The sequence below is a fragment of the Salmo trutta genome, chromosome 4 (genome assembly GCF_901001165.1).
Source record: "Salmo trutta chromosome 4, fSalTru1.1, whole genome shotgun sequence".
NCBI classification, from domain to species: Eukaryota; Metazoa; Chordata; class Actinopteri; order Salmoniformes; family Salmonidae; genus Salmo; species Salmo trutta.
The window spans coordinates 22548887-22567340 of NC_042960.1; the positions used below are offsets into that span (position 1 = coordinate 22548887).

At 40.3% G+C, this 18454-nt stretch overlaps 1 protein-coding gene across 3 annotated transcripts; it reads right to left on the reverse strand.

The window, feature by feature from the left end:
- Positions 1 to 128: 128 nt before the first annotated feature.
- On the reverse strand, positions 129 to 18424 carry primpol (primase and polymerase (DNA-directed)). 3 transcript variants are annotated; one of them, XM_029750184.1, is made up of 14 exons: positions 18278 to 18424; positions 17503 to 17718; positions 16980 to 17074; positions 16688 to 16826; positions 12666 to 12813; positions 10212 to 10314; positions 9267 to 9376; positions 8817 to 8979; positions 8280 to 8383; positions 6466 to 6552; positions 6191 to 6299; positions 2199 to 2275; positions 1932 to 1978; positions 129 to 1708 (listed from the first exon to the last, which is right to left on the reverse strand). In XM_029750184.1, the coding sequence occupies exons 2-14, from the start codon at positions 17683 to 17685 to the stop codon at positions 1418 to 1420; spliced, it is 1656 nt and encodes a 551-aa protein (XP_029606044.1). In that variant the 5' UTR covers positions 17686 to 17718; positions 18278 to 18424; the 3' UTR covers positions 129 to 1417. The 3 variants fall into 3 exon arrangements, with proteins under 3 accessions (XP_029606044.1, XP_029606045.1, XP_029606046.1); XM_029750185.1 differs by lacking the exon at positions 18278 to 18424 and adding an exon at positions 18188 to 18276; XM_029750186.1 differs by lacking the exons at positions 16688 to 16826; positions 18278 to 18424 and having other exon boundaries at positions 17503 to 17640.
- Between the last annotated feature and the right edge of the window lie 30 nt (positions 18425 to 18454).

Below are 18454 nucleotides of genomic sequence, written 5' to 3' on the forward strand. Positions count from 1 at the left end.
AGCTTCCTTCCACACCTGTGGACACATGCTTGGTGACTCAATTTGCAGATAAATGGTTTGCAGTCATATAATACAATTATAGTATCACCCATAAAAGAATCCAGAACAAACAAGGACCAGAAAACAGGTAAGGAGTTGGTAGTTTATAAATGTTCAGTTATCAGAAACATCCTATATACAATTCTACGCTATCAGAACAACCAGTAGGGCCGACATTCAATGCAAGGTGCTTTATTGTGCAGCGCACTACATGATGCTCTTTTTAATGGCATATTCCCAGACATTTGTAGAGATTGTCACACTATAACGCAGGAGTCTCCAACCTTTTCTACCATGAGAGCTACAATTTTTTTTTTTATGTTGGCATTTTCACTCTCAAAAATACAATTGTTCATATAGAAACATAATTGGATGTTCTGAGTCCATGGCGAAGCTTAAATCTGTAAGAAACAAATAAATCCATGTTGTGTAATTATGCAATTAAAGGGTATCTAACGAGTGAGGAATGTGTACTGCTCATTTCATGGCAAAGGTTGCAAATAATAGGGAAGGTTTTGGGGTAAGTATTTCTGGCTACACACAGAGTGATAGACAAACGCACCACACAGGCAATATTACTGGAAATTAATATGGCAGATATTGTGTTAGGTTTGGGTTTTTAATCCAATAGTGGCTGACCAGGGGTTTGATAATGTCAATGCTCCATTGACTAGATAGTAGCTGGGAGCTTGCGGTGTCTGATACTTGTGAGATTTGTTTATGACCGTTTGCAGTGAATTACGTGAAAATTGCATGTACTTTCAGAATTGTTTGGCGAGCTACTCATAGGCAGGCTACTGGCACCTTGCGATCGACCTGTTGGAGACCCCTGCTATAGGCCACCTTGCATTGAATAGGCCTAGGTAATTTTTACAGCCAGTAGTTGAAATTGGGGATTGTACTGAATTTCTATTTTTTTATTTAGCCTTTATTTAACCAGGCAAGTCAGTTAAGAACAAATTCTTATTTACAATGACTGCCTAACCCGGACGACAATGGGCAAATTGTGCCGCCCTATGGGACTCCCAATCTCGGCGGGTTGTGATACAGCCTGGAATCGAACCAGGGTCTGTAGTGACTACTCTAGCACTAAGATGCAGTGCCTTAGACTGCTACGCCACTCAGGAGCCCAATTACTGTATTACAAATTAGAAATTAACTGTTGGACAAGTATAACCTCCCTCTAATGCAGTCTTCTTCCATTCTGCTCCTGTACACTCACAGGCTGGCAGGCTTTTTGTCCAGCCCAGCACCTCAACACACTTAATTCAACTAAGCATCAAGCCCTTGAATAGTTGAATGGGGTGGGTTCCCCCTGAGCTGGAGCAAAAGCCTGGTCACCCTGTGTCTCCATGAACAGAATTGAAGGAAAATGCACTTAGCACTTAGTGGCCGACAAGCATACATCTTTGAGGGACTCAAACTCAGTCATGGTTTGGAGCAGAAGCTCATCTGGGACATCATCCTCTGCCAAATCGCCTGTGCTTCTCTCGACATCCTCCAGGGCCTCCAGGTAAGCCTGGTCATCTGGCTCATCTCCCCAGGGATCGCGGTCTTCTCCCTGGGGAAGTGTTGCTGCCGAGCCCCCCAGGTACTTTTCCGCTGGGAGTGTCTGGCTGAGCTCGATGTTCCCCACGTCGTCCATCAGATATGCCTGGTCCTCCTCATCCTGCCGCCAAATAGACAAACACACAGCTTAATAGCTTTATTTTTACTTTTGTTATTGTGGGATTCTTTTTTGAGATACCCATTCATGTAGCCAGAGGAAGTCAGGTACCCAACAGTCTCTTTCTGGTTCTTGTGGTGATGTAATTTTCTATTAAAATGGCCATAAGTGTGACTGAGGCAAATCAGACATTTGTAGCAGTGAGGGGAACAGGTGCAGAACTCACCATTGTTATGAGGTAGCTGACGCAGATGTCCTGTGGTAATGGGTAACCTGGAAGAGTAATGACTGGTTTAAAAGGCACAATCTGTAAGATTTCCTGCTGTTCCAGTCATTTCAATTAATGACATACTGGTACACCAATCACCTAAAACACAGGCTCTCGATTGTGGTGATAAGATGACTTGTGTCAATAGTATTAGATCTATTCTATTTAATCAAAGTCAGCACTATTTTTACTTAAATACTATTTCAAATGTTAACCAGCGCATACTAGAAGATCTGAAGCTCTTGCAAGCAGGGTCATGACACTTCTGGTACCAGACCTCCTCTTTAAGATCCACCAGAATCCTGTGGGGGAAGAAGAGAAAGAAAAGTCAGGGGGACAAAAGTAGGGTGTTAATCTCAAAAGTAAATTCCTTGTGTTGCGAGAGAACATATTGGAGAAGGTCCTAGGGGAGGAATCAAGGATCTTCTCCTCAGATGCATTTTGAGGTGGTGGTTAAGGAATCAAGAGATTCACCAAAGAGTATCAATATACTGACAAAAAGTCGCTCTGGATAAGAGCGTCTGCTAAATGACTTAAATGTAAATGTAAATGTAAAAAACTGAACTGAACTATTACATTGACATAAGTATTCAGACCCTTTACTCAGTACTTTGTTGAATCAATCAATCAATCAAATGTATTTATTAAGCCCTTCTTACATCAGCTGATGTCAAAGTGCTGTATAGAAACCCATCCTAAAACCCCAAACAGCAAGCAATTCAGGTGTAGAAGCACGGTGGCTAGGAAAATCTCCCTAGAAAGGCCGGAACCTAGGAAGAAACCTAGAGCGGAACCAGGCTATGAGGGGTGGCCAGTCCTGAAGCACCTTTGGCAGCGATTACAGCCTCGAGTCTTCTTGGGTATGACGCTACAAGTTTGGCACACCTGTATTTGGGGAGTTTCTATTATTCTAATCTGCAGATCCTCTCAAGCTCTGTCTGGTTGGATGGGGAGCGTCGCTGCACAGCTATTTTCAGGTCTCTCCAGATGTTCGCTCGGGTTCAAGTCCGGGCTCTGGCTGGGCCACTCAAGGACATTCCTGCATTATCTTGGATGTGTGCTTATGGTCGTTGTCCTGTTAGAAGGTGAACCTTCGCCCCAATCTGAGGTCCTGAGCAGGTTTTCATCAAGAATCTCTCTGTACTTTGCTCTGTTCATCTTTCCCTCGATCCTGACTAGTCTCCCAGTCCCTGCTGCTGAAAAACATCTCCACCACCATAATTCACTGTAGGGATGGTGTCAGGTTTTCTCCAGACGTGAAGCTTGGCATTCAGGCCAAAGAGTTCAATCTTGGTTTCATCAGACCAGAGAATCTTGTTTCTTATGGTCTGAGAGTCCTTTAGGAGCCTTTTGGCAAAGTCCAAGCGGGCTGTATTTGTATTTATTACGGATGCCAAAGCAGCAGCTAATCTTCTTGGGGTCCAGCAAAATTAAGGCAGTTTATACAATTTTAAAAACATTACAATACATTCACAACACACTGTGTGCCCTCAGGCCCCTTCTCCACCACTACCACATATCTACAGTACTAAATCCATGTCTATGTATAGTGCGTATGCTATCGTGTGTGTGTGTATGCATGTGTCTGTACCAATGTTTGTGTTGCTTCACAGTCCCCACTGTTCCATAAAGTGTTTTTGAAATCAAATTTTACTGCTTGCGTCAGTTACTTGATGTGGAATAGAGTTCCATGTAGTCATGGCTCTATGTAGTACTGTGTGCCTCCCATAGTCTGTTCTGGACTTGGGGACTGTGAAGAGACCTCTTGTGGCATGTCTTGTGGGGTATGCATGGGTGTCCGAGCTGTGTGCCAGTAGTTGGTGCATTCAACATGTCAATACTTCTCATAAATAAAAGTAGTGATGAAGTCAATCTCTCCTCCACTTTCAGCCAGGAGAGATTGACATGCATGTTATTAATATTATCTCTCGGTGTAAATCCAAGGGCCAACCATGCTGCCCTGTTCTGAGCCAATGGCAATTTTCCTAAGTCCTTTTTTGTGGCACCTGACCAGTAGTCAAGGTGTGAGAAAACTTGGGCCTGTAGGACCTGCCTCGTTGATAGTGTTGTTAAGAAGGCAGAGCATCGCTTTATTATAAACAGACTCCCCATTTTATCTACTACTGCATCAATATGTTTTGACCATGACAGTTTACAATCCAGGGTTACTCCAGGCAGTTTAGTCATCTCAACTTGCTCAATTTCCACATTATTTATTACAAGATTTAGTTGAGGTTTAGGGTTTAGTGAGTGTTATGTTCCAACTACAATGCTTTTAGTTTTAGAAATATTTAGGGCTAACTTTTTCCTTGCCACCCACTCTGAAACGAACTGCAGCTCTTTGTTGAGTGTTGCAATCATTTCAGTCGCTGTAATAGCTGACGTGTATAGTGTTGAGTCATCCGCATTCATAGACACTCTTTCCTCTTTACTCAAAGTCAGTGGCATGCCATTAGTAAAAATTTAAAAAAGTAAAGGGCCTAAACAGCTACCCTGGGGAATTCCTGATTCTAACTGGATTATATTTGAGAGGCTTCCATTAAAGAACACCCTCTGTGTTTTGTTAGACAAGTAACTCTTTATCCACATTATAGCAGGGGGTGTAAAGTCATAACACATACATTTTTCCAGCAGCAGACTATGATCGATAATGTTAAAAGCGGCACTGAAGTCTAACAAGACAGCCCCCACAATCATTTTATCATCGATTTCTCTCAGCCAATCATCAGTCATTTGTGTAAGTACTGTGCTTGTTAAATGTCCTTCCCTATAAGCATGCTGAAATTCTGTTGTCATTTTGTTTACTGTGAAATAGCATTGTATCTGGTCAAGCTCCATTTTTTCCCCAGAAGTTTACTAAGGGTTGGTAACAGGCTGATTGGTCGGCTATTTGAGCCACTAAAGGGGGTTTACTATTCTTGGGTAGCAGAATGACTTTAGCTTCCCCCCAGGCCTGAGGGCACATGCTCTCTAATAGGCTTAAATTGAAGATGGCAAATAGGAATGTCATCTGCCTTTTACTGAGGAGTGGCTTCCGTCTGTCCACTCTATCATAAAGGCCTGATTGGTGGAGTGCTGCAGAGATGATTGTCCTTCTGGAAGGTTCTCCCATCTCCACAGAGGAACTCTGGAGCTCTGTCAGAGTGACCATCGGGTTCTTGGTCACCTCCCTGACCAATGCCCTTCTCCCCTGATTGCGCAGTTTGGCCGGGCGGCCAGCTCTAGGAAGAGTCTTGGTGGTTCCAAACTTCTTCCATTTAAGAATGATGGAGGCCACTGTGTCCTTGGGGACCTTCAATGCTGCAGACATTTTTTGGTATCCTTCCCCAGATCTGTGCCTCGACACAATCCTGTCTCGGAGCTCCACGGACAATTCCTTCGACCTCATGGCGTGGTTTTTGCTGACATGCACTGTTAACTGTGGGACCTTATATAGACAGCTGTGTGCCTTTCCAAATCATGCCCAATCAATTGAATTTACCACAGGTGGACTCCCAATCAATTTTCAGAAACATCTCAAGGATGATCATTGGAAACAGGATGCACCTGAGCTCAATTTTGAGTTTCATAGCAAATGGGTCTGAATACTAAATATGTAAATAAGGTATTTCTGTTTTTAATTTAATAAAATGTCTAAAACCTGTTTTCGCTTTGTTATTATGGGGTATTGTGTGTAGATTGATAAATTGTAATTTCATACATTTTTGAATAAGGCTGTAAAGTAACAAAATGTGGAAAAAGGGAAGGGATCTGAATACCTTCGAATGCACTGTTTATCAGTATATTTGTAACAACCTAAACATTATGAAACTTCTATTCAATCAAATAAGCCTCAAGTAGCAAATTAGCAATTCAATTTTATGTTGACCAAACTCAACACTCTTCCATTGACCTCTATACAAAAAAATCCCCACTCCCACTGCTTAACGCTATATTTTCGCACGGACAGATATCTCGCTTCGCCTCTTCCTCTCTGGATTCAGTAACAAAGGGCTTTATCAGGATGCATTTAAAATGGCTTCCTCTCCTTCAACTGCACTGATCTGAAAGAACAGGATAGGTGGAAAGAACATGGTGGCCACCTACAGGGCTATTTGCTTTAACCCGTCCAGTTATTTTATATCAATACATAATCCAGTAAGGAGGAGAGGAAGGAAGGATGACACTTTGGACTACTGAGACAAATAGATCCCCTCAATTCCAAACTAGACACTCACATGATGTTGTTGCTTTTGTGGAACCGGTCCACGTTCTGACACCAGCGGTACTTTAGGATGTCGTAGACAAGTAACTGCTCTGAAACAAAGTAATTCCACCGTCGTATGCCTGTTAGGGAAAATATTGGAAACTTTTATATTTCAACACTTCAACTTGGTTAATTTGATACACTACAGATATTTGTAATGCAGCAGCAGTTAGATTGTTTTATTACATACAGTGCATCTAAAATAATACATATACAGTATTTATCTAACAGCTGCTTAAAACTTACTTCCTTGGATGCCATCCCTTTTCACCACAGAAAGAACAAAGTTGTCCACTTCTTTGTGGGGAGAACACTGGTAGCCTCCCAAAGAGTCTTACATTGAAGGATGACAAACAAAACAATATCTTTCATAGAAGACAGAAAGGCTATTACGTTCAATAACCCCTATTTTTTGCAGTCAAAACCAGTATTAGCCAGAAGTTTAACATTGGCAATGAAATCTCCAGACCTGGGTCAAATACATATGTCAAATTCCTTAAAATGCTGGACGTGAGCTTGACATAGCCTGCCCGGCACAATGGAATAGTCCCAAAAGTGCAAACTCAAAGTTGTATTCATATGTGTCTGTATATATACAGTACCAGTCAAAAGTTTGGACACGCCTACTCATTCCCGGGTTTTACTTTTTTTTACTATTTTCTAGAATAATAGTGAAGATATCAAAACTATGAAATAACACATATGGAATCATGTAGTAACGAAAAAAGTGTTAAACAAATCAAAATAGAGATTCTTCAAAGTAGCCAAGCTTTGCACACAAAGTATTCATACCCCTTGACTTATTTCACATTTTGTTGTGTTACAGCCTGAAACAAAATGTATTAAATAGATTTTCTTCTCACCCATCTACACACAATTCTTCATAATGACAAAGTGAAAATATGTATTTGTTATTTTTTAGCGCATTTATTTAAAATAAAATGCAGAAATAATTTACATAAGTATTCACACCCCTGAGTCTTTCTGGGTACGTCTAAGAGCTTTCCACATCTGGATTGTGTAACATTTGCACATTCTTATCAAAATTCTTTCAGCTCTGTCTAACTGGTTGTTGATCATTGCTAGACAACCATTTTCAGGTCTTGCTAAAGATTTTAAAGTAGATTTAAGTCAAAAATGTAACTTGGTCACTCAGGAACATTCACTGTCTTCTTGGTAAGCACCTCCAGTGTAGATGTGGCCTTGTGTTTTAGGTTATTGTCATGGTGAAAGGTGAATTAATCTCCCAGTGTCTGGTGGAAAGCAGAATGAAGGAGGTTTTCCTCTAGGATTTTGCCTATTTTTTTATTATGTACATGCTTCCTTCTTTTCACTTTGTCATTTAGGTTAGTATTGTGGAGTTACTACAATGTTGTTGATCCAGCCTCGGTTTTCTCCTGTCACAGCCATTAAACTCTGTAACTGTTTTAAAGTCACCATTGGCCTCATGGTGAAATCCGTGAGTGGTTTCCTTCCTATCCGGCAACTGAGTTGGGAGGGACGCCTTTATCTTTGTAGTGACTCGGTGTATTGACATACCATACTAAGCCTAATTAATAACTTCACCATGCTCAAAGGGATATTCAATGTCTGCTTTAAAAAAAAATACAAATAATTTAAGACCTCTACCAATAGGTGCACTATTTTGCGAGGGATTAGAAAACCTCCCTGGTTGAATCTATGTTTGAAGTTCATTGCTCGACTGAGGGGTCATACAATTATGTGTGGGGTACAGAGATGAGGTAGGATGGTGTTAAACACCATTACTGCACACAGTGCATCCATGCAACTTATTATGTGAGTTGTTAAGCAAATTGTTATGAACTGATTTAGGCTTGCCATAACAAAGGGGTTCAATACCTATTGACTCAAGACATTTCAGCTTTTCATTTGTAAACATTTCTAAAAACATAATTCCATGACATGGGGTATTGTGTGTAGACCCGTGACAAATAATCTCATATTTTATAGAATGATTCACCTGGTTTGGGTGAGGTCATTAACAACTTTGCTTGCACGTACACAACACACACACAGCTCTGTCTTCTGGGGGTCAGTACCTGAAACACAGTGTGAAGTCGAACCCAGCTGAGCATGAGGCTTGGGGCATATCCCATCCCTCTCGTCATGGAGGTCCCATGTCAGAATCTTCTGACCAGTGAAACTGCAGACCAATATTGAAATAGACATCATCATTCATTAACATTAGATTAAACACAAATGTTATCCTAGCCACACATTAGGCAGCATGTCAGAATATTAAGCATGTTGAATAGTCAAGCACTTCCATTCAATCCAAATCTTAAACACACACCCCTGCTCTTCCTTCCTCCCACTTAATGTCGCATGACAAAACCAGCATTCAGTGGGCTTGTGTGAAAGCATTTATTTTTAATGATTTCAACCAGCTTTGCCAGGTCAGTACACAGTCAAGTCACCTGTAGTTCTGGGGTAAGGTTTCCCCTAGGTACAGAGATCTAGGATCACCATCCCTTGAGACATCCAAATAAATGCCAACCTGCCCAGTACTGGGGAAAATGCTAAACTGACCCAAGATCAGCATCTAGGGGCAACTCCACCCTTCACTTCATCTGTACCTTACGTTGCTGATTAAGGAGGACTGGAACAAGCTCTCCTCTGCAGAGACGTTCCTTTTAGGCTTGGTGATGAATTTGTTGTCCTCTGCGACAGTGAAGGCTGCATTCTTCCCCACCTTAGATGACTTGTAGAGACGGAAGTTTCTGTTCTTGGTGTACACACCTACATTTCATCCATTGTAACATAAATTAACACAAACAAGTGGAAATTAGAATTACTGACACAATTTACAATGCATTGACAAGATAAATCAAATTCCATACAACTATAGACTGGTTGTAAAAAGAAAAAAAGATGGACAAACACAGGAATAAAATAAAATAGAGATATAATCATCTAAAACAGAACAAAATACAAAGATTAGTTGTCAATGCTTGTATCTAATGTTTCAGCCTCATTTGAAAGTAAAGATAAAATTGACTTTTCAAGATACATTAGGTGACACTTACCGAGGTCAACAAAAAGCCCATCCTGTCCGTCCTTGTTTTTCACCAACAGGAAGCTGAGGTCCCTCTCTTCCTGTCTGGGCCTCTTGGCCTGTGGACTTCCAATCAGCCCCCTAATAATAATAATAATAATACATAGGATTTACAGTCAGGTCCATAATTATTGGTACCCTTGATAAAGATAACCATAAAAAGACTGTAAGATCAATAATACAAATACTGAGCTATATTGTATGCTCAATTTAATTCTATTTAATTTTTCATTCAATGTAAAAAAAAAAAAATTGTTAAATGAAAAAAAAATTCAACTGCACAGGGAAAGAGATTTTGTTTAATAAAAAAGATAGGTGTCAAAATTATTGGCACCCCCGTTTTCAATGTATGGAGTATAACAAAACTGAGCCTTTTTCGAAAATGTTTAATGAGATTGGAGAACACGTTGGGAAGGATCTTAGACCATTCCTCCATACAGTCTTTCAAGATCCTTGATATCCTTTGTCTGCTCTTATGGATTGCCCTTTTCATTCCAATCTTATTAAACATTTTAGAATGAGGCTCAGTTTTGCTATCCTCACAAGGGGGGGTGCTAGAGTACTGAAAAGAGGGGTGGCAATTATTTTGACCCCTATATTTGAGAATTTTTGTATTACTTGTTAAACAAAATATATTTCACTGAGCAATTATATTAGTATACAATATAATTTCCCCATTACATGGAACATGCAATATATCTCAGTATTTGTATTATTTATTTTATACAGTATTTTTTGCTTATATTTATCAAGGGTGCCAATTACTATGGACCTGACTTTTCTAAACCCTTAAGTATTGTGTTGTAGTATTGAATGTATCTATCAATTCGTTTCTTAGTTACTAATTGCGTTAAATCCCTTGGAATTATAAGGTAAAGTGTTACCAAAATTTGTTTTAGAACATCAAAGGACAGACCTTTTGCCACTGTCCTCTGTGACTCCACCCACGTCATTCTCAAGTTCACTTCCCCTCCTATGCACGCTCAGCACTGGCTGCAGAATCAAATTGATAAATTGCCCTTTAAAAAAGACAAAATGCATACTTGATTTACTGATGAGAGATATTTTTTAACTCAGCACAAGCCTACATTGATTAGCAAACAATGCATTTTATGTTCTACCTCCAATATAAAGCAATAATATTGTGAAGTTGAGTTTAATATCTATACTGAACAAGAATATAAATGCAACATGCAACAATTTCATTGATTTTACTGAGTTACAGTATTTCATATGAGGAAATCAGTCAATTGAAATAAATTAATTAGGTCCTAATCTATGAATTTCACATGACTGGGAATACAAATATGCATATGTTGGTCACAAAAGAAATGGGCCTCACAATGGGCCTCAGGATCTCATCACTGTATTTTTGTGCATTCAAATTGCCATCGATAAAATCTAATTGTGTTTGTTGTCCATAGCTTATGCCTGCCCATACCATAACCCCACCCCCACAATGGGGCACTCTGTTCACAACAGCAAACTGCTCGCCCATACGACGCTATACACGTGGTCTGCAGATGTGAGGCCGGTTGGACATAGTGCCAAATTCTCTAAAAAGACGAAGGAGTCTTATGGTAGAGAAATGAACATTAAATTATCTGGCAACTGCTCAGGTGAACATTTCTGGGATCTTTAATTTCAGCTCATGAAACATGGGACCAACACTTTACATGTTGCCTTTATATTTTTGTTCAGTGTATACAGTTGAAGTCGGAAGTTGGTGTCACTTAGGTTGGTGTCATAAAAACTCGTTTTTCAACCACTCCACAAATGAATTGTTAACAAACTATAGTTTTGCTAAGTCGGTTAGGACATCTACTTTGTGCATGACACAAGTAATTTTTCCAACAATTGTTTACAGACAGATTATTTCACTTATAATTCACTGTATCACAATTCCAGTGGGTCAGAAGTTGGCATACACTAAGTTGACGGTGCCTTTAAACAGCTTGGAAAATTCCAGAAAATTATGTCATGGCTTTAGAAGCTTCTGATAGGCTAATTGCCCTAATTTGAGTCAACTGGAGGTGTACCTGTGAATGTATTTCAATGCCTACCTTCAAACTCAGTGCCTCTTTGCTTGACAACATGGGAAAAAAAATTACAAAATCAGCCAAGACCTCCACAAGTCTGGTTCATCCTTGGGAGCAATTTCCAAATGCCTGAAGGTACCACGTTCATCTGTACAAACAATAGTACGCGAGTATAAACACCATGGGACTACGCAGCCATCATAGCGCTCAGGAATGAGACGCATTCTGTCTCCTAGAGATGAACGTGCTTTGGTGCGAAAAGTGCAAATCAATCCCCGAACAACAGCAAAAGACCTTGTGAAGATGCTGGAGAAAACAGGTACAAAAGTATCTATATCCACAATAAAACAAGTCCTATATCGACATAACCTGAAAGGCCGCTCACCAAGGAAGAAGCCACTGCTCTAAAACCGCCATAAAAAAAGCCAGACTGCGGATTGCAACTGCACATGGGGACAAAGATCGTACTTTTTGGAGAAATGTCCTCTGGTGTGATGAAACAAAAATAGAACTGTTTGGCCATAATGACGATCGTTATGTTAGGAGGAAAAAGGGGGAGGCTTGGAAGCCGAAGAACCCATCCCAACTGTGAAGCACGTGGGTGGCAGCATCATGCTGTGGGGGTGCTTTGCTGCTGGAGGGACTGGTGCACTTCACAAAATAGATGGCATCATAAGGGACAATTATGTGGATATAGTGAAGCAACATCTCAAGACAGTCAGGAAGTTAAAGCTTGGTCGCAAATGGGTCTTCCAAATGGACAATCACCCCAAGCATACTTCCAAAGTTGTGGCAAAATGGCTTTAAGGACAACAAAGTCAAGGTATTGAAGTGGCCATCACAAAGCCCTGACCTCAATCCTATAGAAATTTGTGAAAAAGTGTGTGTGAGCAAGGAGGCCTACAAACCTGATTCAGTTCCACCAGCTCTGTCAGGAGGAATGGGCTAAAATTCACCCAACTTATTGTGGGAAGCTTGTGGAAGGCTACCCGAAATGTTTGACCCAAGTTAAACAATTTAAAGGCAATGCTAACAAATACTAATTGAGTGTATGTAAACTTCTGACCCACTGGGAATGTGATAAAATAAATAAAATATGAAATAAATCATTCTCTCTACTATTATTCTGACATTTCACATTCTTAAAATAAAGTGGTGATCCTAACTGACCTAAGACAGGGAACTTTTACGAGGATTAAATGTCAGGAATTGTGAAACACCGAGTTGAAATGTATTTGGCTAAGGTGTATGTAAACTTCCGACTTCAACTGTATATCTCTATCTACGGTCTCGTTTCCACTTTACATCAGAGACAGTAGGAGATTACGTACCGACATGTAGGTTATCCTTAAAAGCTGCATTTGGTAAAATGAAGATGAGATGGCGACTGAATTTTTCCTCGGTGCTGGAGTCAAGGTTCAGAACATCTTTCCCAGAGCACTCAATCCCATACACCTCCTCCAGCTTCTCACACACATACTGTAAACACACAGGAAAAAACAGTGTTACCAAATATAAATATTAATAAACATGTTGAAGTATGTACCATCGACATTAAAGGGTCAATCTGTGATTGATACATCCATTTTTGGACTTTTAAATTAATTATATACAGTGGGGCAAAAAAGTATTTAGTCAGCCACCAATTGTGCAAGATCTCCCACTTAAAAAGATGAGAGAGGCCTGTAATTTTCATCATAGGTACACTTCAACTATGACACAAAATGAGAAAAAAAAATCCAGAAAATCACATTGTAGGATTTTTAATGAATTTATTAGCAAATTATGGTGGAAAATAAGTATTTGGTCAATAACAACAGTTTATCTCAATACTTTGTTATATACCCTTTGTTGGCAATGACACAGGTCAAACGTTTTCTGTAAGTCTTCACAAGGTTTTCAGACACTGTTGCTGGTATTTTGGCCCATTCCTCCATGCAGATCTCCTCTAGAGCAGTGATGTTTTGGGGCTGTCGCTGGGCAACCCGGACTTTCAACTCCCTCCAAAGATTTTCTATGGGGTTGAGATCTGGAGACTGGCTAGGCCACTCCAGGACCTTGAAATGCTTCTTACGAAGCCACTCCTTCGTTGCCCGGGCGGTGTGTTTGGGATCATTGTCATGCTGAAAGACCCAACCACGTTTCATCTTCAATGCCCTTGCTGATGAAAGGAGGTTTTCATTCAAAATCTCACGATACATGGCCCCATTCATTCTTTCCTTTACATGGATCAGTCGTCCTGGTCCCTTTGCAGAAAAACAGCCCCAAAGCATGATGTTTCCACCCCCATGCTTCACAGTAGGTATGGTGTTCTTTGGATGCAACTCAGCATTGTCCTCCAAACACGATGAGTTGAGTTTTTACCAAAAAGTTATATTTTGGTTTCATCTGACCATATGACATTCTCCCAGTCCTCTTCTGGATCATCAAAATGCTCTCTAGCAAACTTCAGACGGGCCTGGACATGTACTGGCTTAAGCAGGGGGACAAGTCTGGCACTGCAGGATTTGAGTCCCTGGCGGCGTAGTGTGTTACTGATGGTAGGCTTTGTTACTTTGGTCCCAGCTCTCTGCAGGTCATTCACTAGGTCCCCCCTTGTGCTTCTGGGATTTTTGCTCACCGTTCTTGTGATCATTTTGACCCCACGGGGTGAGATCTTGCGTGGAGCCCCAGATCGGGGGAGATTATCAGTGGTCTTGTATGTCTTCCATTTCCTAATAATTGTTCCCACAGTTGATTTCTTCAAACCAAGCTGCTTACCTATTGCAGATTCAGTCTTCCCAGCCTGGTGCAGGTCTACAATTTTGTTTCTGGTGTCCTTTGACAGCTCTTTGGTCTTGGCCATAGTGGAGTTTGGAGTGTGACTGTTTGAGGTTGTGGACAGGTGTCTTTTATACTGATAACAAGTTCAAACAGGTGCCATTAATACAGGTAATGAGTGGAGGACAGAGGAGCCACTTAAAGAAGAAGTTACAGGTCTGTGAGAGCCAGACATCTTGCTTATTTGTAGGTTACCAAATACTTATTTTCCACCATAATTTGCAAATAAATTCATAAAAAATCCTACAATGTGATTTTCTGGATTTTTTTCCCTCATTTTGTCTGTCATAGTTGACGTGTACCTATGATGAAAATTACAGGCCTCTCTCATCTTTTTAAGTGGGAGAACTTGCACAATTGGTGGCTGACTAAATACTTTTTTGCCCCACTGTACACTACCGTTCAAAAGTTTGGGTCTCTTAGAAATGTCCTTGTTTTTGAAAGAAAAGCATATTTTTTGTCCATTAAAATAACATCAAATTGATCAGAAATACATGGTAGACATTTTAATGTTGGAAATGACTTTAACATTATGGAATATCAACATAGGCGTACAGAGGCCCATTGTCAGCAACCATCACTCCTGTGTTCCAATGGCACGTTGTGTTAGCTAATCCAAGTTTATCATTTTAAAAGGCTAATTGATCATAAGAAAACCCTTTTGCAATTATGTTAGCACAGCTGAAAACTGTTGTCCTGATTAAAGAAGCAATAAAACTGTCCTTCTTTAGACTAGTTGAGTATGTGGAGCATCAGCATCTGTGGGTTTGATTACAGGCTCAAAATGGCCAGAAACAAAGAACTCTCTTCTGAAACTCGTCAGTCTATTCTTGTTCTGAGAAATGAAGGCTATTCCATGCGATAAATTGCCAAGAAACGGAAGCTCTCGTGCGGTGTACTACTCCCTTCACAGAACAGCGCAAACTGGGCCTAACCAGAATAGAAAGAGGAGTGGGAGGCCCCGGTGCACAACTGAGCAAGAGGACAAGTACATTAGACACCTCACAAGTCCTAAACTGGTAGCTTCATTAAATAGTACCCGCAACGTCAACAGTGAGGAGGCAACTCCGGGATGCTGGGCATTTAGACAGAGTTGCAAAGAAAAAGCCATATCTCAGTGGCCAATAAAAATAACATATTAAGATGGGCAAAAGAACACAGACACTGGACAGAGGAAGATTGGAAAAAAGTGTTATGGACAGACAAATCTAAGGTTGAGGTGTTCGGATCACAAAGAAGAACATTCGTGAGACGCAGAAAAAATGAAAAGATGCTGGAGGAGTGCTTGACACCATCTGTCAAGAATGGTGGAGGCAATGTGATGGTCAGGGGGTGCTTTGGTGGTGGTAAAGTGGGAGATTTGTACAGGGTAAAAGGGATCTTAAAGAAGGAAGGCTATCACTCCATTTTGCAACGTCATGCCATACCCTGTATGCGCGTAATTGGAGCCAATTTTCTCTTACAACAGGAACCCAAAGCACAGCTCCAAACTATGCAATAACTATTTAGGGAAGAAGCAGTCAGCTGGTATTCTGTCTATAATGGAGTGGCCAGCACAGTCACCGGACCTCAACCCTATTGAGCTGTTGTGGGAGCAGCTTGACCGTATGGTACGTAAGAAGTGCCCATCAAGCCAGTCCAACTTGTGGGAGGTGCTTCAGGAAGCATGGGGTGAAATCTCTTCAGATTACCTCAACAAATTGACAACTAGAATGCCAAAGGTCTGCAAGGCTATAAATGCTCCAAATGGAGGATTCTTTGACGAAAGCAAAGTTTGAAGGACACAATTATTATTTCAATTAAAAATCATTATTTATAACCTTGTCAACGTCTTGACTATGTTTCCTATTAATTTTGCAACTAATTTCATATATGTTTTCATGGAAAACAAGGACATTTCTAAGTGACCCCAAACTTTTGAACGGTAGTCTATATATATATATATATATATATATATATACACCTATTGATTCTTGAAGAATATAACTTATGAGCTTAGTTCAACTGTCATACCATCAGAACCTAAAATATTAGCTAGTTTTGCTCCATTGTTTGTAAACAATGTAGTTGTAAACGAACACTGTATAGCCTCAAAACATGATTAAAGTTATGCAAGTGAGTCTTTGCATCCATAGCTCTGTCTATGAATTTCAGAGTGGTTACATTAACATTTAATTCCTCAGAATGTACAGCAAAAAACAACTTTCTATGGATCACACTTTATTTGGACCATCAGTCATAAGGGCTACATAACACTGTCATAACAATGAAATAACATTTGTCATAAACAGTCTTGGCAGCTGGCTTCACCTTATGGCAACTGACTTTACACTGTCATGCAATAAACCATTAATTTGATTAGCCAGTTTGCTAGCTAGTTTGCCTAGCCAATAGGCTGATCTAAACATTGTGTGTGTCATGTCAGTGTAAAGTAAATTGTCATAACAATGACATAACTAACACCATAAACAACATATTTGACCCAGGTCTATTTTGCACTTGAGAGGGAAGGAAGCATTCAATGTTTGCGTACCTGGATGAGGGAGGCCACCATGCACTTCCCATCAAAGCCCTTATTGGAGGGCCTGTGGAACTCCAAGTCAAAATATAGCTTGCAAACAGCCCCCTCTGGGATCACCTCATAGCAATGCATCAGAGATTGCCTGTAGGTACTAATTACAGTTTAAATTGAAAGGTGTTGAAGTGCAGTAGTACCCTTGGTTAACAATCTTCAGTTATGACAAATAGGACGTTCTTATTTCTTAACTGCCTCTGAAGGTATAAATAAAGTTGTATTGAAGTGAATGGTGTAACCTTATACATACCTGTAGTAATGCCATAGCTCACTGTAACTGGTGACCAAGAAGATCCTCTGACCCATCTTGGCCTGTTCCTTCTCAAGTGCAAACACGTGTACGTCCTTTGAATTAGAGGGCAGTCAAAACTACAGTTAGCTGAAAACAATGTAATTTTTTCTGTTATTATGACCCATTGGGTGCGGTAGCGTAGCCTAGTGGTTAGAGTGTTGGACTAGTAACCGAAAGGTTGCAAGATAGAATCCCCGAGCTGACAAGGTACAAATCTGTCATTCTGCCCCTGAACAAGGCAGTTAACCTACTGTTCCTAGGCTGTCATTGAAAATAAGAATTTGATCTTAACTGACTTGCCTAGTTAAATAAAGGTAATAAAAAATAAAATGGAAGTGCAATGAAACACACACATCACACAAAAGGACATAAAGTCCTCACAGATCTGTTTGTGCTGTCTTGTCAAATCCTATGGTCAATGTCAAACATGACAGCACAAATGGATCTGGCACCACGTTACTCCAGACATGCTGGTGCATACCTCTCTGCAACTCTGTGCAAAGTTGATAGCCATACATTGACGAGGGAAGAGCTTCCATATGGAGGATGGCTGCCATGGCCGGGACAGCCTAGGTTTGTAGCATGATGTCAAAGGACACTGCTGGAAGGACTGAGCTAGTTTTTCCACCTTCTTCAATCTGTTTTCCCAATCACCCTTGTTCATCTTCTATGTGATGCTGGCTGCCACCAGTCATTTCTGCATGTAAGAAATTTAAAAAAAACAAGTATTTGATTACTTTAGTGTCAGTGTTCTTAATATCTAACTTAGCAATGATCAATACTGAAGGCATTACAATAGACCTATGGCTCCATCTCTGATTTTGCATTCACAACCATGTGATTGTGAAGCCCCATCATTATTAGGCCTAGCAGAGAATGGATGGATTGTGGCTGGAGAAATGTAGCTAGCTAGGGCCAACTTTCAAATTCAGACACATTGGATGCAAGGACTGACAGCCCATGAGAATGACAAGATTGTTTTAGCTACATTCATAAATTTGTTTACAAGCATTCGATTGTGTATGAATTGGTACCAATTAAATGTGAATACATACAGCCTGATTAAATCAGACTAGCCATACACACTACACATTTAGCCGGAGTTGAGTTTAATATGTAATGTTGTTAATGCTAGTACATGTAAAATGTATAATAATTTGTAAAACCTGCTTAACGTTTGCTAACCTAAGCTAATTAGCTAGCTAGCTAACGTTACAGAATTCGACTTATAGCAGGAACTGAATCTATCTACTTACAGGAACCCGTGTTGAAAACGTTGTTTTGCAGCGAAATGTGACGTACTTCATGGAAAAACGTATGGTGCGTTCCAGTGCGCTAGAAGTGTGCCTTACTATCCAAATAATTGAGCACATGCTGAATTCGTGCAATATGGATATGAAATATTGCAAGTGCATATAGCCCACCAATATGGA

What these genes read in the sequence shown, in the direction of transcription:
- primpol (XM_029750184.1), bottom strand. Translation starts at nt 17,685, where the DNA reads ATGAACAAGGGTGATTGGGAAAACAGATTGAAGAAGGTGGAAAAACTA. An exon ending in TGGTGGCCTCCCTCATCCAG is followed by an intron (nt 12,814 to 16,687) that starts GTACGCAAACAT and finishes GTGTGTTTACAG; the next exon opens with TATGTGTGTGAGAAGCTGGA. An exon ending in GACTTCACACTGTGTTTCAG is followed by an intron (nt 6,553 to 8,279) that starts GTACTGACCCCC and finishes CTTCAATGTAAG; the next exon opens with ACTCTTTGGGAGGCTACCAG.